The following is a 20,244-nucleotide window of genomic DNA, read 5'->3' as shown; positions in this document are numbered from 1 at the left end:
ACAAATTAAACGTTTAAAAGCATACTCAAGTGTGTCAAAAAACATGAAAGTGTCTCTCTTTAAGTACTGTTTCTTTCGTTGTTGAAGATTTGAAGTACACTACAAGTGCACTATCAGTAGAGTTAAGCACTCGTCTTATTCCCCAGAGCATCTTCAACACTCACCTGTCTGCTGGAGCTCACACAACCTGAGACAGAGAGACACACTCATGAGTGTGTGTGTGTGTGTGATGTCTGATACATACTAAAACAGCAGGGAACTGAATTCAGATGAACTTGTGACTAAAATCAAACGTCTCATGATAGTGAAAGTGCTCTGGTCTCACCCTGCGGCACGTTCTGAAGAAGAGCTGATCTACTCCTCAGAATCACAGACTCCAGATCCACCGGCACGCTGACCATCAGATGATCCAGACGGTGGAAGCTAGCAGACAGACAGACAGATGTGTGAGCACGAGACTGTGAGGTTCAGCACATGAAGCACATTCAGTATATGACGACACTCACATGATCTGATATGATGCGCAGGAGACGTTCCTCTGTCAGAGAGAAACACATCCAGGTGTTAACAGTGCGACAGCCATGAGAAACTGATGCAGAAGTGCCCTGAGAAACTCTCTTACTGTCTTTGATGACTCCACCATGATGGGAAGTGTGGAGACGATCCTCTCTCTCTGTGGAGACGCCGTCAGGTGATCGAACACGGCATTGATGACCACACTTTTCTCTGGAAGACCAGGAACGTCGTCAAACATCAGCCCTACCAGCTGCTCTGGAGACAGATAGAGCAGGCTGCTCATCTGGAAACAGACAAGACAAGGAGGAAATATCCAGTTAAAACTCTTACACATTTCAAAAACAATCGGAAGCTTGTTTTCCAGTAAAACTGTGGAAGAAACTGTATCCTGTTCTAAGAGAATCTTCTCCTGCTAAAGTCAGCATGCAAGGAAAATTCACCTCATTTTCTAATTACACATAATAGATCTTATTGTGAGCAATTCATCTATACATACATTTCTCTTATTAATATAAAATCTGAGAGACATGCCCACATCAATGTATCAAAACACCTCAGTATCTTTCTCAGTTTGTGTCTCAGGTAAAACGACCATGTTTTACAGCAGTGGTTCCCAATCCTGGTCCCGGAGAACCCGACACTGCACATTTGAGATGTCTCCATAATCAAACACACCTGATGAGTGGAGACTCCAAGACCTCAAGTGTGTGCGTCAGATGAGAGAGACACCAAAAGCGTGCAGTGTTGGGGGTTCTCCAGGACCAGGATTGGGAACCAGTGTTTTAGAGTAAATCCTGATGAATGCAGTGACTGTTCGTGGTGTAAACGTGATTCAATGACTGTACCGGGTTGAACTGTGGGTTGAGTGAGATCAGCTGATTCAGAGGAACAAGGGCAGAGAACTGGCCGAAGTTACTGATGAGCCACTGAGAGCTGTTGATGGAGACACACGCCGCACCTGAACACACACACACACAGCAGTACAGTGTTATTGATGAGCTGATCTGACCCAGACAGATGAATGACACACAGAGAAGCGTCTGATCAGTACCTGCTCTCGAGAGGAATGGGACGATGAAGTGTGACACGACTGTTTGGCGCTGAACGTCATTCATATGGGAAAATCCTGCATCGAACGCCCCAACCCTTCATCATACACACACACACACACACCAATATGTCAACACTCAGACTCCAAATCTAAACTGATACTGAGATCCATATTCACACACTGCTCACTCAGTGTGTTTGACTGGTTGTAAATGTTTAAAGAGTAAGTGAGGAGGATCTGGGCTGTTTACACTGTCTGGAAGCTCTGGCAGCTGAGGTTCTGGCTGCGCAGACACTGCAGGAACGTCCCAGACGCACTGGGCAGGAACGCTCGCAGGTGTTCATCGAGCCACAGCACTACAGCGCTCTCATCTGTCAGTCGGTCCAGACGCAGCTCCCGCAGGACGTCCAGAGCCACAGAGGCAGAGCTGCTGCTCCACCACACCGACTGCACACAGAAGATCATCAGCACCGGCTCAAGGACAGAAACACTGTTATACAGCACCACTACTCCCAGTCTCTGCTAACATTCATGATCCAGAATGAATTCTGTGATGTTTGCAGTCACTTTGAGTCTCTCAGGTCCTGTGTTCATGAAGCATTGATGAAGCATTTTCTGTTATTATTTTCTTGTTTAATACTGTAAAGCTGCTTTGACACAATCTGCATTTTAAAAAGCACCATATAAATAATGATGACTTGACTTGACTTGACTTGTTATAGTGATTCTAAATCTCAGATTTTCTAGTGTCATTAATATACTACACAGCAAAAAAGAGTGTGAAAGTGTTAAAATAGGAGTGTTAAATTAACACTGAAGCAGAGTTAAAGTTAATGAGATAATTAAGTGATTAATTGAGAGATGATTGACCATTATTGACGAGACCTGATGTTAACATGAAGAATCAACAAAGATGAAAATCACTATTTCTATGTCACCATTATAGTGGTCAGTGTTTGGTTTAGTTGGGCTCTTGAGCCTAACATTTTTAAAGTCAGATTTGGTTTGGCTGTTACAACTGAATTGTAACAAACAGACGAAAGAAAATCAAAACATGGGTGTCCACAAAACTCAATTAATGCCTAAACAGATTTGATTGACCTCATTGATTATAACAACCCTGTGATTGTGATTAGTAAACAAACTACTAAAAGTAACATAAAAAATAGACTAGTAAAAATAAAGGAAATTACTGAAACAATTCAGCTAATAATTTATTCTTGCCGCAATGCATCATGGGAGCCATTGATGAATTTTGATAGGTGGCACCCAGAATGCACTGCAACATGATTTTTTTATTTATTTTCACCATTGTTGAGATTCACAGGTTGATTCTTGATGTTTGCACGTCTAACAGAAAGACTCTTTTGAAAGATTTTTTAACATATTTTAAGAAATTCCTCAGATTGTATTTAAAATGCTGGCAATACATTTTTGAAGAATCATAGGGCTTTAATAATCAACAATGTAACTTTAACTCAGTAATTCAGGCGTAACAATAGTATTTGCTTGTCCATCAGTTTTATAACTCAGTTATAACAGCCAACTAAAATTTGACTTTAACATTTTAGGGGTAAAGAGCCCGACTAAAACAAACACTGACCACTATAATGGTGACATCATAAAAATAGTGATTTTCATCTTTGTTGATTCTGCATGTTAACATCAGGTCTCGTCAATAATGGTCAATCATCATTCAATTAATCACTTATCTCATTAACTTTAACTCTGCTTCAGTGTTAATTTAAGACTCCTATTTTAACACTTTCACACTCTTGAGTGTGGTCTCACATGTACTCCCAACAGAGTTAATTTCACTCAGATTTTTTTGCTGTGTACTAAAGTTTTTAGTAATATTTAGAAAAATGCATTCCTGGCAACTACAACAAGTGCATCTTTTAGCTTACACTTTATTTTGATAGTTCACTTTAGACATTCTACTAACTATAAGCAACTTTGCAACTACTACATGTCAACTAATTCTCATTTATTTGTAACTACATGTCTCTCAGAGTAGAGTGTTAGGTTAGGTTTCGGGTTAGTAGAATAAATTCAAAGTTCATAGTCATTTGTTATGTCGTGGTCCCATCAAAATAAAGTGTTAGAATATATTAAGCAGACAGTCTAATACTTTAATGCAAAGCTACTTACTGTTAGTAGAATGTCTAAAGTGGACTTGAAATAAAGTGTTACCATATTTTATTTTATTTCAATTTGAGATTTTATTAACAAATACTGTAATAAATGTATTTCTCATTGTTAGTTAATGTTAGGTTATACGTGAGCTACAGTTAACTAATCAGATCTTATTGTAAAATTTGACCATGTTTATGGTTGTATTTGTTCTGAATCAGAAGCTCTTACAGACGAGCGAGTCTGTCCTGTACCTGGTTGGAGAGCTGGAGGAGGGCGACGTCCAGCAGGTTTGAGACTCTGGTCAGGAAGAGTTTCCAGCTCTCAGCTGAGCTCATGTCATCCACAGACAGATGAGCGTTCAGTAGTGTGACCAGATAGTCCATGTTCACATCCAGCACCTGAACACACCACAACACGCCTGTTTACATCACCGTTTCACATCTGATTACAGAGCTGCATTCTGGGATATAGACTCATATGTGATTACCGGGGCACATGCATGTGCTGCAATACTGAAGCCACAAATCCGTCCTTCGTTCAAGCACTGCTGTGCTGCAGAACTGGACAGAGAGGACACAGTTAGTCAAAGCTGGGAAAAACAAAACAGGAAAATGAAGCAGTAATCAGAGCTCTATGCTACCTGTCCACTCCGCTGCACACCCGAGTCTCTGAAACACACACAAAGAAACACATTACTGCACTCTCACGCATGATCATCAAATTATAGCAGCACTTTTGCTTTGGATAAAAGCGTCTGCTAAAAGTGTAAATTTTAATGTTAAACGGGAATCACTGAATACCGTTGAATGGAGTCACGGGACACTGCAGAAGAAAAGACAAATGCAGCATGAAATGTACAGAACAGACGTAAAGAAAGTGTTTTTTAGGATTTTAAATAACAAACACACCTCATTCACGACTGGAAGAAGAGTGCAGTCTGTGAGAAAATCAAAAACAGCATTAATAATAAAACGTGGGAAAAGAACGTAACGGCTTACAGAGAGACAGATGATACGCGCTGACCTGCAGGAGCCGTGCTGCTGAAGTTATAAAGGCTCTTCCAGATGACAGGCTCCAGATCACCCGCTCCTGAGCTCAAGATCTGCTCCAGCCTCGTGAAGCTGATTCACAGCACAACAGAAGTGCTCATGAACATGTGGTCAGTAATGCAAATTAATCTTATGCTTATTAATAAACTAACACTTACATTATCTGGTTGGTTTGACAGCTGAGTGGATTCTACAAAAGAAAACCAGTAGAAGTTATTTATTTATTTCCATTCATTAGAATAGATCTCTAAGCAGCAATAACAGGGTGAGCGCAGTAGAACATTTACATTTAGTCACTTAGCAGAAGCTTTTATCCAAAGTCACTTACAGATGAGGACAATAGATGAAATCAAAATCAACAAAAGAGCAATGATAAACAAGTGCTATAACAAGTCTCAGTTAGCTTAACGCAGTACACGAAACAAGTATTCATTTATTTTTTTTTATAGATAAAAATAAAACAGAATAGAAAAAATAATAAAGAAAGCAATTGTTGGAGGCCTTTTTTGCTCTTATTAATTGTATAATAAATAAAAATAAAGTAAATAGATAGATAGAATACAAAAGAATATAGAAGCTATTGTATTTTTTTTTTTTTTTTTTTAAGAAAACAAGCACTAAACGAAGAGGTGCAAGTCTAAATTGACAATGTTATTTTTTATTTTTTATTGTTTTGTTTTTGTTTTTTTGCTCAGATTGGGCAGGTCATTCCACCAGGAGGAAACATCTAATTGTGCCTCTTTGGGCTGAACAATAAAGTGACGTTCACTTGGAAAATGCAAGCTTCTAGAGTCACATACGTCTGAAGTAATGAATTTAGGTAAAGGGTTGAAGAACTAGTGGTGGTTTTGGTTGTGGAACAAAATATAAAATTAGTAACTTTGAACCGTTGTTTCCACTACTGAATTTGAGACACAGACCCCACATTTGACTAAATAAATATTAAAGATTAAGAAATTAGGGGGCCGAATTTCAACTCCCTAATATATACACTGTTCTAGAAAGGACCAACAACCTCCAGCAATAACCCTTAAACATTTCTCACCCTTGTGGAGAAAATATAAAGGAGCTCAAGAACATCTGGAAATCCTCGTTGCACAGGAGACACGAGCAGATGATCAAAAACAGTATTAATGATGAAATTCTGTGGCACACCAGGCTGAGTATTAACAATCAGTCCAACCATCTGCTCTGGAGTGAGATTAGACAGGGTCTCGAGCTAAAGTGACACAGAAAAACAAGCAAATAACAATGATTGGAACATTTCTACAGATAAAACTGATGATGTTGGTATTGTACATGTATTTCTTCTCATCATCTCTGTTCTTTAAATAAGATGTGGAGACATACGGGATCAAAGAGTCTGTTGATGGAGATCAGATCTGTGAGAGACACGAACTGAGAGAACGGGCCAAAGTTCTTCTGCAGCCACTCAACACTGTTGTTAGCAGTCGCCACACAGCCCGCATCTGACACACACACAACACACAGAGTGAAATCACCTTCATGATCTCCAGAACCTTCATATGAGACATCTGTGAACCTCCACCTCACCTGTTGCGTTTCTTCTCAGGAAGGGCAGAATGAAGAAGTTCGCCATGTCTCTTCCTTGAATCTCATTGACGAGTGGGACCTCTGACAGACTGGGAGATGATTGTAAATAATGTTGAACAAGCATCTTATCAGCTCATGACAGTCTTGATCTATTGTTGGGGAAATGTTTTCTTACATGTGCTGGTAAGTTTGGCAGCTGAGGTTTTTGCTGCTGGTGCACAGCAGTAGGGATGGTGACGCAAATGGTAAAAACGGCTTCAGATATTGACCCAACAACATGCTGATGAAAGAGAGGTCTGTCCATTGGTCAGGACTGATGCGCTCCAGTCTCAGCTCTCCAACCACATCCAGCACTTGGGACACGACATCACCTCTGATTGGCTGAGACTGATGATGTAATGAGGAGGAATTACTGTCAGATTCCCAGTCAGTCTAACAGTGAACACTAGAGGACAGATGCACAAGACTCATTTACCATATTTGCTGCTGCGCTGGAGAATATGACGAGGGCTCCGTCCAGAACATCATTTGCTTTGGTGAAAAATAGTTTCCAGATCTCCTTGGAGTAACTTCTGCTGCTTGAAAGTTGACATTTCAGGAGTTCAGCCAGGTTTCCAGCAGTGATGCCGGTGAGCTACAAACACAGATTTCAGCAGTGGACATCAACGTTCAGGAAATATTATGCTGATTTCAGAAACTGCTACACGTTTGGAGGGATGCAGATTCCTAGACGATCATCAACATCGGCTCATGTGAACTGAGTTTTCTGTTCATGGTCTTCTTACCGAAGAGCAAACGTACTGCTGCAGGTCCACACTACAGGGGGCGCTCACGAGTGCAGCGGATAGGAGAGTCTCGTTACTGTGGAACACATCACAATTTCATGAGCACTTCCTGTCCCACAGATCATGTCACAGTGTTAAAGTGGAGAAAAGAGTGTTTGATCGTACCTGTTGACTCCTGAACAAACTCTGGTAGCTGTTAAATCCATCAGAAAACATTGATTAGTGCCACCGGATTTCATTTGCATCTCAGTACGACACCCGTAAATCACAATGCAGTAGTAAAAGAGGTTAAGAGAATGTAACAGAAGTAGAAAATTGACCACCAAAACTTGTTCAGATTTGTGGAAAGATTCTTTCAGTTTCTTGTTGGCTACATGGATAGAGGAAGTCATTGGCATAGTCCTAGGTCATATGTTCCCAGGTTTATATGGCAAAGTTTATAAATTAGTTTGGGGTAACATGGGAAGATATAGTTAATTTGGGCGAACATTAAAGCCTGGAAACATAGGAGGGAATGAAGATTCACTTCATTGCAACATTCATCAAGGATCATTCAGACACTATGATAAGTTTGATTTCAAAAACTTATATGTTCTACAAAAGCACTTACCATTCGCAGGAGTGACCAGACACTGAAACAGATAAAAAAGAGAGAACAACGACAACATGTATAAAATCATTTGTAAAACGTTATGGTCAAAACAATGTGTGTTTTTAGTTTAATGAAAAAGTTTTAAACATCGAATCATAGTGAGGAGCTGTGTAGGACTGAACAAGATAGAGAAGGAACTGATGCTTAAAACAAACTCTTACTGTTGGAGGTTCGGGGAGTGAACAGTCTGAAAGTAAGACAAACATTCATTAATTAATTCCATCTGAAGTAATTAGAAACATGCTGATCTTCTAGAAGACTCAACAGCAAGAACTGAGGAAGATCAAGAATGACCTCTTGCTCCATTCTGCTTGAGTTCTCCAGTTGTTTGGAAGACCACAGTCTCCATCTCCGTCGGCAGGAAAGGTAACGCCTGAAACAGCCTCTGGAATCTGAGAAAGAACCACAGAATTACAGCAGATCTCAGTGCAAAGAGGCCAGAGACTCAATATCATGTACCAAGTACACTTACATCAGTATGTAGGAGCTGCAGGGAATAATGGTCTGCAGAAACACAAACAAGCATCAATGCTGTTGTCACGCATAGGATTCATCAAACTCACTTATTTGACCATTGCAGATTTACTTTAAATATAATTTAAGACAAACCACATGTAAAAAAAGAAACCAGGAGGCATCAGAGTAGTGTTTGATGGAGAGCCACTGAGAACAACTGTGTAAATTTTACCGTCTGTGAGATTGAGAGCAGGTTTTGAAGAACATCAGGAAGTCCTCGCTCCACAGGAGACACAAACAGATGATCAAACACTGTATTGATGACGACTTTCTTCTCTGGGAGACCAGGTAGCTCTTCAACCAACAGTCCAGCCACCTGCTTGGGAGTGAGATTGTCCAGGGTCTCCAACTAAACACACACGGAAGGATAAGATAATATAATTGAAGGGTAAAGTGATGGTGGTGTTTTTATAAATCATCTTTGATGAAATCACAAGTGTAGATGTGGAGACATACGGGATCAAAGAGTCTGTTGATGGAGATCAGATCTGTGAGAGACACGAACTGAGAGAACGGGCCAAAGTTCTTCTGCAGCCACTCAACACTGTTGTTAGCAGTCGCCAGACAGCCCGCATCTGACACACACACAACACACACAGTGAAATCACCTTCATGATCTCCAGAACCTTCATATGAGACATCTGTGAACCTCCACCTCACCTGTTGCGTTTCTTCTCAGGAAGGGCAGAATGAAGAAGTTCGCCATGTCTCTTCCTTGAATCTCATTGACGAGTGGGACCTCTGACAGACTGAGAGATGATTGCAAATAATGTTGAACAAGCATCTTTTCAGCTCATGACAGTCTTGAGCTATTTTTGGGGAAAATATTTTCTTACATGTGCTGGTAAGTTTGGCAGCTGAGGTTTTTGCTGCTGGTGCACAGCAGTAGGGATGGTGACGCAAATGGTGAAAACGGCTTCAGATATTGACCCAACAACATGCTGATGAAAGAGAGGTCTGTCCATTGGTCAGGACTGATGCGCTCCAGTCTCAGCTCTCCAACCACATCCAGCACTTGGGACACGACATCACCTCTGATTGGCTGAGACTGATGATGTAATGAGGAGGAATTACTGTCAGATTCCCAGTCAGTCTAACAGTGAACACTAGAGGACAGATGCACAAGACTCATTTACCATATTTGCTGCTGCGCTGGAGAATATGACGAGGGCTCCGTCCAGAACATCATTTGCTTTGGTGAAAAATAGTTTCCAGATCTCCTTGGAGTAAGTTCTGCTGCTTGAAAGTTGACACTTCAGGAGTTCAGCCAGGTTTCCAGCAGTGATGCCGGTGAGCTACAAACACAGATTTCAGCAGTGGACATCAACGTTCAGGAAATATTATGCTGATTTCAGAAACTGCTACACGTTTGGAGGGATGCAGATTCCTAGACGATCATCAGCATCGGCTCATGTGAACTGAGTTTTCTGTTCATGGTCTTCTTACCGAAGAGCAAACGTACTGCTGCAGGTCCACACTACAGGGGGCGCTCACGGATGCAGCGGATAGGAGAGTCTCGTTACTGTGGAACACATCACAATTTCATGAGCACTTCCTGTCCCACAGATCATGTCACAGTGTTAAAGTGGAGAAAAGAGTGTTTGATCGTACCTGTTGACTCCTGAACAAACTCTGGTAGCTGTTAAATCCATCAGAAAACATTGATTAGTGCTACCGGATTTCATTTACATCTTAGTACGACACCCGTAAATCACAATGCAGTAGTAAAAGAGGTTAAGAGAATGTAACAGAAGTAGAAAATTGACCACCAAAACTTGTTCAGATTTGTGGAAAGATTCTTTCAGTTTCTTGTTGGCTACATGGATAGAGGAAGTCATTGGCATAGTCCTAGGTCATATGTTCCCAGGTTTATATGGCTAAGTTTATAATTGAGTTTGAGGTAACATGGGAAGATATATTGAATTTGGGCGAACATTAAAGCCTGGAAACATAGGAGGGAATGAAGATTCAGTTCATTGCAACATTAATCAAGGATCATTCAGACACACTGATTAGTCTGATTTCAGAAACTACCATGTTCTATAAAGGCACTTACCATTCACAGGAGTGAACAGACACTGAAACAGATGAAGAAGAGAGAAGAACGACAAAATATATAAATGCATTTTTTAAAAGTTATGGTCAAAACAATGTGGTTTTATTTTAACGATAAAATTTTAAACAGTGAATCATGGTAAGGAGCTGTGTAGGACTGAACAAAATAGAGAAGTAACTGATGCTTAAAACAAACTCTTACTGTTGGAGGTTCAGGTACTGTTGGCGGTTCAGGAAGTGAACAGTCTGAAAGTAAGACAAACATTAATAAATTAATTCCATATGAAGTAATTAGAAACATGCTGATCTTCTAGAAGACTCAACAGCAAGAACTGAGGAAGATCAAGAATGACCTCTTGCTCCATTCTGCTTGAGTTCTCCAGTTGTTTGGAAGACCACAGTCTCCATCTCCGTCGGCAGGAAAGGTAACGCCTGAAACAGCCTCTGGAATCTGAGAAAGAACCACAGAATTACAGCAGATCTCAGTGCAAAGAGGCCAGAGACTCAATATCATGTACCAAGTACACTTACATCAGTATGTAGGAGCTGCACGGAATAATGGTCTGCAGAAACACAAACAAGCATCAATGCTGTTGTCACGCATAGGATTCATCAAACTCACTTATTTGAACATTGCAGATTTACTTCAAATTTCATTTAAGACAAACCACACATAAAGACTAAACCAGGAGGCATCAGAGTAGTGTTTGATGGAGAGCCACTGAGAACAACTGTGCAAATTTTACCATCTGTGAGATTGAGAGCAGGTTTTGAAGAACATCAGGAAGTCCTCGCTCCACAGGAGACACAAACAGATGATCAAACACTGTATTGATGACGACTTTCTTCTCTGGGAGACCAGGTAGCTCTTCAACCAACAGTCCAGCCACCTGCTTGGGAGTGAGATTGTCCAGGGTCTCCAACTAAACACACACGGAAGGATAAGCGAATATCAGTTAAGGATAAAGTGATGGTGGTGTTATTTTTATAAATCGTCTTTGATGAAATCACAAGTGTAGATGTGGAGACATACGGGATCAAAGAGTCTGTTGATGGAGATCAGATCTGTGAGAGACACGAACTGAGAGAACGGGCCAAAGTTCTTCTGCAGCCACTCAACACTGTTGTTAGCAGTCGCCACACAGCCCGCATCTGACACACACACAACACACAGAGTGAAATCACCTTCATGAACTCCAGAACCTTCATATGAGACATCTGTGAACCTCCACCTCACCTGTTGCGTTTCTTCTCAGGAAGGGCAGAATGAAGAAGTTTGCCATGTCTCTTCCTTGAATCTCATTGACGAGTGGGACCTCTGACAGACTGGGAGATGATTGCAAATAATGTTGAACAAGCATCTTATCAGCTCATGACAGTCTTGATCTATTGTTGGGGAAATGTTTTCTTACATGTGCTGGTAAGTTTGGCAGCTGAGGTTTTTGCTGCTGGTGCACAGCAGTAGGGATGGTGACGCAAATGGTAAAAACGGCTTCAGATATTGACCCAACAACATGCTGATGAAAGAGAGGTCTGTCCATTGGTCAGGACTGATGCGCTCCAGTCTCAGCTCTCCAACCACATCCAGCACTTGGGACACGACATCACCTCTGATTGGCTGAGACTGATGATGTAATGAGGAGGAATTACTGTCAGATTCCCAGTCAGTCTAACAGTGAACACTAGAGGACAGATGCACAAGACTCATTTACCATATTTGCTGCTGCGCTGGAGAATATGACGAGGGCTCCGTCCAGAACATCATTTGCTTTGGTGAAAAATAGTTTCCAGATCTCCTTGGAGTAACTTCTGCTGCTTGAAAGTTGACATTTCAGGAGTTCAGCCAGGTTTCCAGCAGTGATGCCGGTGAGCTACAAACACAGATTTCAGCAGTGGACATCAACGTTCAGGAAATATTATGCTGATTTCAGAAACTGCTACACGTTTGGAGGGATGCAGATTCCTAGACGATCATCAACATCGGCTCATGTGAACTGAGTTTTCTGTTCATGGTCTTCTTACCGAAGAGCAAACGTACTGCTGCAGGTCCACACTACAGGGGGCGCTCACGGATGCAGCGGATAGGAGAGTCTCGTTACTGTGGAACACATCACAATTTCATGAGCACTTCCTGTCCCACAGATCATGTCACAGTGTTAAAGTGGAGAAAAGAGTGTTTGATCGTACCTGTTGACTCCTGAACAAACTCTGGTAACTGTTAAATCCATCAGAAAACATTGATTAGTGCCACCGGATTTCATTTACATCTTAGTACGACACCCGTAAATCACAATGCAGTAGTAAAAGAGGTTAAGAGAATGTAACAGAAGTAGAAAATTGACCACCAAAACTTGTTCAGATTTGTGGAAAGATTCTTTCAGTTTCTTGTTGGCTACATGGATAGAGGAAGTCATTGGCATAGTCCTAGGTCATATGTTCCCAGGTTTATATGGCAAAGTTTATAAATTAGTTTGGGGTAACATGGGAAGATATAGTTAATTTGGGCGAACATTAAAGCCTGGAAACATAGGAGGGAATGAAGATTCAGTTCATTGCAACATTCATCAAGGATCATTCAGACACTATGATAAGTTTGATTTCAAAAACTTATATGTTCTACAAAAGCACTTACCATTCGCAAGAGTGACCAGACACTGAAACAGATAAAAAAGAGAGAACAACGACAACATGTATAAAATCATTTGTAAAACGTTATGGTCAAAACAATGTGTGTTTTTAGTTTAATGAAAAAGTTTTAAACATCGAATCATAGTGAGGAGCTGTGTAGGACTGAACAAGATAGAGAAGGAACTGATGCTTAAAACAAACTCTTACTGTTGGAGGTTCGGGGAGTGAACAGTCTGAAAGTAAGACAAACATTAATAAATTAATTCCATCTGAAGTAATTAGAAACATGCTGATCTTCTAGAAGACTCAACAGCAAGAACTGAGGAAGATCAAGAATGACCTCTTGCTCCATTCTGCTTGAGTTCTCCAGTTGTTTGGAAGACCACAGTCTCCATCTCCGTCGGCAGGAAAGGTAACGCCTGAAACAGCCTCTGGAATCTGAGAAAGAACCACAGAATTACAGCAGATCTCAGTGCAAAGAGGCCAGAGACTCAATATCATGTACCAAGTACACTTACATCAGTATGTAGGAGCTGCACGGAATAATGGTCTGCAGAAACACAAACAAGCATCAATGCTGTTGTCACGCATAGGATTCATCAAACTCACTTATTTGACCATTGCAGATTTACTTCAAATATAATTTAAGACAAACCACATGTAAAAAAAGAAACCAGGAGGCATCAGAGTAGTGTTTGATGGAGAGCCACTGAGAACAACTGTGTAAATTTTACCGTCTGTGAGATTGAGAGCAGGTTTTGAAGAACATCAGGAAGTCCTCGCTCCACAGGAGACACAAACAGATGATCAAACACTGTATTGATGACGACTTTCTTCTCTGGGAGACCAGGTAGCTCTTCAACCAACAGTCCAGCCACCTGCTTGGGAGTGAGATTGTCCAGGGTCTCCAACTAAACACACACGGAAGGATAAGAGAATATAATTGAAGGGTAAAGTGATGGTGGTGTTTTTATAAATCATCTTTGATGAAATCACAAGTGTAGATGTGGAGACATACGGGATCAAAGAGTCTGTTGATGGAGATCAGATCTGTGAGAGACACGAACTGAGAGAACGGGCCAAAGTTCTTCTGCAGCCACTCAACACTGTTGTTAGCAGTCGCCACACAGCCCGCATCTGACACACACACAACACACACAGTGAAATCACCTTCATGATCTCCAGAACCTTCATATGAGACATCTGTGAACCTCCACCTCACCTGTTGCGTTTCTTCTCAGGAAGGGCAGAATGAAGAAGTTCGCCATGTCTCTTCCTTGAATCTCATTGACGAGTGGGACCTCTGACAGACTGAGAGATGATTGCAAATAATGTTGAACAAGCATCTTTTCAGCTCATGACAGTCTTGAGCTATTTTTGGGGAAAATATTTTCTTACATGTGCTGGTAAGTTTGGCAGCTGAGGTTTTTGCTGCTGGTGCACAGCAGTAGGGATGGTGACGCAAATGGTAAAAACGGCTTCAGATATTGACCCAACAACATGCTGATGAAAGAGAGGTCTGTCCATTGGTCAGGACTGATGCGCTCCAGTCTCAGCTCTCCAACCACATCCAGCACTTGGGACACGACATCACCTCTGATTGGCTGAGACTGATGATGTAATGAGGAGGAATTACTGTCAGATTCCCAGTCAGTCTAACAGTGAACACTAGAGGACAGATGCACAAGACTCATTTACCATATTTGCTGCTGCGCTGGAGAATATGACGAGGGCTCCGTCCAGAACATCATTTGCTTTGGTGAAAAATAGTTTCCAGATCTCCTTGGAGTAACTTCTGCTGCTTGAAAGTTGACACTTCAGGAGTTCAGCCAGGTTTCCAGCAGTGATGCCGGTGAGCTACAAACACAGATTTCAGCAGTGGACATCAACGTTCAGGAAATATTATGCTGATTTCAGAAACTGCTACACGTTTGGAGGGATGCAGATTCCTAGACGATCATCAGCATCGGCTCATGTGAACTGAGTTTTCTGTTCATGGTCTTCTTACCGAAGAGCAAACGTACTGCTGCAGGTCCACACTACAGGGGGCGCTCACGGATGCAGCGGATAGGAGAGTCTCGTTACTGTGGAACACATCACAATTTCATGAGCACTTCCTGTCCCACAGATCATGTCACAGTGTTAAAGTGGAGAAAAGAGTGTTTGATCGTACCTGTTGACTCCTGAACAAACTCTGGTAGCTGTTAAATCCATCAGAAAACATTGATTAGTGCTACCGGATTTCATTTACATCTTAGTACGACACCCGTAAATCACAATGCAGTAGTAAAAGAGGTTAAGAGAATGTAACAGAAGTAGAAAATTGACCACCAAAACTTGTTCAGATTTGTGGAAAGATTCTTTCAGTTTCTTGTTGGCTACATAGATAGAGGAAGTCATTGGCATAGTCCTAGGTCATATGTTCCCAGGTTTATATGGCTAAGTTTATAATTGAGTTTGAGGTAACATGGGAAGATATATTGAATTTGGGCGAACATTAAAGCCTGGAAACATAGGAGGGAATGAAGATTCAGTTCATTGCAACATTAATCAAGGATCATTCAGACACACTGATTAGTCTGATTTCAGAAACTACCATGTTCTATAAAGGCACTTACCATTCACAGGAGTGAACAGACACTGAAACAGATGAAGAAGAGAGAAGAACGACAAAATATATAAATGCATTTTTTAAAAGTTATGGTCAAAACAATGTGGTTTTATTTTAACGATAAAATTTTAAACAGTGAATCATGGTAAGGAGCTGTGTAGGACTGAACAAAATAGAGAAGTAACTGATGCTTAAAACAAACTCTTACTGTTGGAGGTTCAGGTACTGTTGGCGGTTCAGGAAGTGAACAGTCTGAAAGTAAGACAAACATTAATAAATTAATTCCATATGAAGTAATTAGAAACATGCTGATCTTCTAGAAAACTCAACAGCAAGAACTGAGGAAGATCAAGAATGACCTCTTGCTCCATTCTGCTTGAGTTCTCCAGTTGTTTGGAAGACCACAGTCTCCATCTCCGTCGGCAGGAAAGGTAACGCCTGAAACAGCCTCTGGAATCTGAGAAAGAACCACAGAATTACAGCAGATCTCAGTGCAAAGAGGCCAGAGACTCAATATCATGTACCAAGTACACTTACATCAGTATGTAGGAGCTGCACGGAATAATGGTCTGCAGAAACACAAACAAGCATCAATGCTGTTGTCACGCATAGGATTCATCAAACTCACTTATTTGAACATTGCAGATTTACTTCAAATTTCATTTAAGACAAACCACACATAAAGACTAAACCAGGAGGCATCAGAGTAGTGTTTGATGGAGAGCCACTGAGAACAACTGTGCAAATTTTACCATCTGTGAGATTGAGAGCAGGTTTTGAAGAACATCAGGAAGTCCTCGCTCCACAGGAGACACAAACAGATGATCAAACACTGTATTGATGACGACTTTCTTCTCTGGGAGACCAGGTAGCTCTTCAACCAACAGTCCAGCCACCTGCTTGGGAGTGAGATTGTCCAGGGTCTCCAACTAAACACACACGGAAGGATAAGCGAATATCAGTTAAGGATAAAGTGATGGTGGTGTTATTTTTATAAATCGTCTTTGATGAAATCACAAGTGTAGATGTGGAGACATACGGGATCAAAGAGTCTGTTGATGGAGATCAGATCTGTGAGAGACACGAACTGAGAGAACGGGCCAAAGTTCTTCTGCAGCCACTCAACACTGTTGTTAGCAGTCGCCACACAGCCCGCATCTGACACACACACAACACACAGAGTGAAATCACCTTCATGAACTCCAGAACCTTCATATGAGACATCTGTGAACCTCCACCTCACCTGTTGCGTTTCTTCTCAGGAAGGGCAGAATGAAGAAGTTTGCCATGTCTCTTCCTTGAATCTCATTGACGAGTGGGACCTCTGACAGACTGGGAGATGATTGCAAATAATGTTGAACATGCATCTTATCAGCTCATGACAGTCTTGATCTATTGTTGGGGAAATGTTTTCTTACATGTGCTGGTAAGTTTGGCAGCTGAGGTTTTTGCTGCTGGTGCACAGCAGTAGGGATGGTGACGCAAATGGTAAAAACGGCTTCAGATATTGACCCAACAACATGCTGATGAAAGCGAGGTCTGTCCATTGGTCAGGACTGATGCGCTCCAGTCTCAGCTCTCCAACCACATCCAGCACTTGGGACACGACATCACCTCTGATTGGCTGAGACTGATGATGTAATGAGGAGGAATTACTGTCAGATTCCCAGTCAGTCTAACAGTGAACACTAGAGGACACATGCACAAGACTCATTTACCATATTTGCTGCTGCGCTGGAGAATATGACGAGGGCTCCGTCCAGAACATCATTTGCTTTGGTGAAAAATAGTTTCCAGATCTCCTTGGAGTAACTTCTGCTGCTTGAAAGTTGACACTTCAGGAGTTCAGCCAGGTTTCCAGCAGTGATGCCGGTGAGCTACAAACACAGATTTCAGCAGTGGACATCAACATTCAGGAAATATTATGCTGATTTCAGAAACTGCTACACGTTTGGAGGGATGCAGATTCCTAGACGATCATCAACATCGGCTCATGTGAACTGAGTTTTCTGTTCATGGTCTTCTTACCGAAGAGCAAACGTACTGCTGCAGGTCCACACTACAGGGGGCGCTCACGAGTGCAGCGGATAGGAGAGTCTCGTTACTGTGGAACACATTAGAATTTCATGAGCACTTCCTGTCCCACAGATCATGTCACAGTGTTAAAGTTGAGAAAAGAGTGTTTGCTCGTACCTGTTGACTCCTGAACAAACTCTGGTAACTGTTAAATCCATCAGAAAACATTGATTAGTGCCACCGGATTTCATTTGCATCTCAGTACGACACCCGTAAATCACAATGCAGTAGTAAAAGAGGTTAAGAGAATGTAACAGAAGTAGAAAATTGACCACCAAAACTTGTTCAGATTTGTGGAAAGATTCTTTCAGTTTCTTGTTGGCTACATGGATAGAGGAAGTCATTGGCATATTCCAAGGTCATATGTTCCCCAGGTTTATATGGCAAAGTTTATAAATTAGTTTGGGGTAACATGGGAAGATATAATTAATTGGGGCGAACATAAAAGCATGGAAACATAGGAGGGAATGAAGATTCAGTTCATTGCAACATTCATCAAGGATCATTCAGACACTATGATAAGTTTGATTTCAGAATCTAATATGTTCTACAAAAGCAATTACCATTCGCAGGAGTGACCAGACACTGAAACAGATAAAAAAGAGAGAACAACGACAACATGTATAAAATCATTTGTAAAACGTTATGGTCAAAACAATGTGTGTTTTTAGTTTAATGAAAAAGTTTTAAACATCGAATCATAGTGAGGAGCTGTGTAGGACTGAACAAGATAGAGAAGGAACTGATGCTTAAAACAAACTCTTACTGTTGGAGGTTCGGGGAGTGAACAGTCTGAAAGTAAGACAAACATTCATTAATTAATTCCATCTGAAGTAATTAGAAACATGCTGATCTTCTAGAAGACTCAACAGCAAGAACTGAGGAAGATCAAGAATGACCTCTTGCTCCATTCTGCTTGAGTTCTCCAGTTGTTTGGAAGACCACAGTCTCCATCTCCGTCGGCAGGAAAGGTAACGCCTGAAACAGCCTCTGGAATCTGAGAAAGAACCACAGAATTACAGCAGATCTCAGTGCAAAGAGGCCAGAGACTCAATATCATGTACCAAGTACACTTACATCAGTATGTAGGAGCTGCACGGAATAATGGTCTGCAGAAACACAAACAAGCATCAATGCTGTTGTCACGCATAGGATTCATCAAACTCACTTATTTGACCATTGCAGATTTACTTTAAATATAATTTAAGACAAACCACATGTAAAAAAAGAAACCAGGAGGCATCAGAGTAGTGTTTGATGGAGAGCCACTGAGAACAACTGTGTAAATTTTACCGTCTGTGAGATTGAGAGCAGGTTTTGAAGAACATCAGGAAGTCCTCGCTCCACAGGAGACACAAACAGATGATCAAACACTGTATTGATGACGACTTTCTTCTCTGGGAGACCAGGTAGCTCTTCAACCAACAGTCCAGCCACCTGCTTGGGAGTGAGATTGTCCAGGGTCTCCAACTAAACACACACGGAAGGATAAGAGAATATAATTGAAGGGTAAAGTGATGGTGGTGTTTTTATAAATCATCTTTGATGAAATCACAAGTGTAGATGTGGAGACATACGGGATCAAAGAGTCTGTTGATGGAGATCAGATCTGTGAGAGACACGAACTGAGAGAACGGGCCAAAGTTCTTCTGCAGCCACTCAACACTGTTGTTAGCAGTCGCCACACAGCCCGCATCTGACACACACACAACACACACAGTGAAATCACCTTCATGATCTCCAGAACCTTCATATGAGACATCTGTGAACCTCCACCTCACCTGTTGCGTTTCTTCTCAGGAAGGGCAGAATGAAGAAGTTCGCCATGTCTCTTCCTTGAATCTCATTGACGAGTGGGACCTCTGACAGACTGAGAGATGATTGCAAATAATGTTGAACAAGCATCTTTTCAGCTCATGACAGTCTTGAGCTATTTTTGGGGAAAATATTTTCTTACATGTGCTGGTAAGTTTGGCAGCTGAGGTTTTTGCTGCTGGTGCACAGCAGTAGGGATGGTGACGCAAATGGTAAAAACGGCTTCAGATATTGACCCAACAACATGCTGATGAAAGAGAGGTCTGTCCATTGGTCAGGACTGATGCGCTCCAGTCTCAGCTCTCCAACCACATCCAGCACTTGGGACACGACATCACCTCTGATTGGCTGAGACTGATGATGTAATGAGGAGGAATTACTGTCAGATTCCCAGTCAGTCTAACAGTGAACACTAGAGGACAGATGCACAAGACTCATTTACCATATTTGCTGCTGCGCTGGAGAATATGACGAGGGCTCCGTCCAGAACATCATTTGCTTTGGTGAAAAATAGTTTCCAGATCTCCTTGGAGTAAGTTCTGCTGCTTGAAAGTTGACACTTCAGGAGTTCAGCCAGGTTTCCAGCAGTGATGCCGGTGAGCTACAAACACAGATTTCAGCAGTGGACATCAACGTTCAGGAAATATTATGCTGATTTCAGAAACTGCTACACGTTTGGAGGGATGCAGATTCCTAGACGATCATCAGCATCGGCTCATGTGAACTGAGTTTTCTGTTCATGGTCTTCTTACCGAAGAGCAAACGTACTGCTGCAGGTCCACACTACAGGGGGCGCTCAC

The 20,244-nt window shown here is 41.6% G+C and overlaps 2 protein-coding genes across 6 annotated transcripts in view; both read right to left on the bottom strand.

The window, feature by feature from the left end:
• LOC127949391 (uncharacterized) overlaps positions 1–13,374 on the bottom strand; it is a 30,155-nt gene extending 16,781 nt beyond the window's left edge. Inside the window, exons 1-24 of one of the 2 annotated variants that reach the window (XM_052546521.1) lie at positions 13,283–13,374; positions 13,150–13,175; positions 12,947–12,968; positions 9,871–9,898; positions 7,092–7,167; positions 6,782–6,940; positions 6,482–6,693; positions 6,307–6,395; positions 6,103–6,221; positions 5,798–5,971; positions 4,911–4,942; positions 4,727–4,824; positions 4,612–4,640; positions 4,504–4,525; positions 4,344–4,371; positions 4,191–4,263; positions 3,955–4,101; positions 1,818–2,014; positions 1,568–1,662; positions 1,362–1,474; positions 623–799; positions 507–538; positions 326–423; positions 165–187 (exon numbers count right to left, since the gene is read on the bottom strand). In XM_052546521.1, the coding sequence (XP_052402481.1) occupies positions 165–187; positions 326–423; positions 507–538; positions 623–799; positions 1,362–1,474; positions 1,568–1,662; positions 1,818–2,014; positions 3,955–4,101; positions 4,191–4,263; positions 4,344–4,371; positions 4,504–4,525; positions 4,612–4,640; positions 4,727–4,824; positions 4,911–4,942; positions 5,798–5,971; positions 6,103–6,221; positions 6,307–6,395; positions 6,482–6,693; positions 6,782–6,940; positions 7,092–7,167; positions 9,871–9,898; positions 12,947–12,968; positions 13,150–13,175; positions 13,283–13,337 (2,124 nt within the window). In that variant the 5' untranslated portion in view covers positions 13,338–13,374. Of the gene's footprint in view, positions 1–164; positions 188–325; positions 424–506; positions 539–622; positions 800–1,361; positions 1,475–1,567; positions 1,663–1,817; positions 2,015–3,954; positions 4,102–4,190; positions 4,264–4,343; positions 4,372–4,503; positions 4,526–4,611; positions 4,641–4,726; positions 4,825–4,910; positions 4,943–5,797; positions 5,972–6,102; positions 6,222–6,306; positions 6,396–6,481; positions 6,694–6,781; positions 6,941–7,091; positions 7,168–7,256; positions 7,285–9,870; positions 9,899–12,946; positions 12,969–13,149; positions 13,176–13,282 lie in introns of both variants that reach the window. The other variant, XM_052546520.1, reaches the window with a different exon arrangement.
• Positions 13,375–18,586: 5,212 nt separating this feature from the next.
• Positions 18,587–20,244, bottom strand: part of LOC127949514 (uncharacterized) — a 31,107-nt gene continuing 29,449 nt past the window's right edge. For 3 of the 4 annotated variants that reach the window (XM_052546931.1, XM_052546935.1, XM_052546934.1), the window contains exons 10-11: positions 18,923–19,099; positions 18,587–18,738 (exon numbers count right to left, since the gene is read on the bottom strand). In XM_052546931.1, coding sequence (XP_052402891.1) covers positions 18,703–18,738; positions 18,923–19,099 — 213 coding nt within the window. In that variant the 3' untranslated portion in view covers positions 18,587–18,702. The remainder of the gene's footprint in view (positions 18,739–18,922; positions 19,100–20,244) is intronic. The other variant, XM_052546921.1, reaches the window with a different exon arrangement.

Source organism: Carassius gibelio, chromosome B1, assembly GCF_023724105.1.
Source record: "Carassius gibelio isolate Cgi1373 ecotype wild population from Czech Republic chromosome B1, carGib1.2-hapl.c, whole genome shotgun sequence".
Classification (NCBI taxonomy): Eukaryota; Metazoa; Chordata; class Actinopteri; order Cypriniformes; family Cyprinidae; genus Carassius; species Carassius gibelio.
This window is presented reverse-complemented; position numbering and strand designations above follow the sequence as displayed.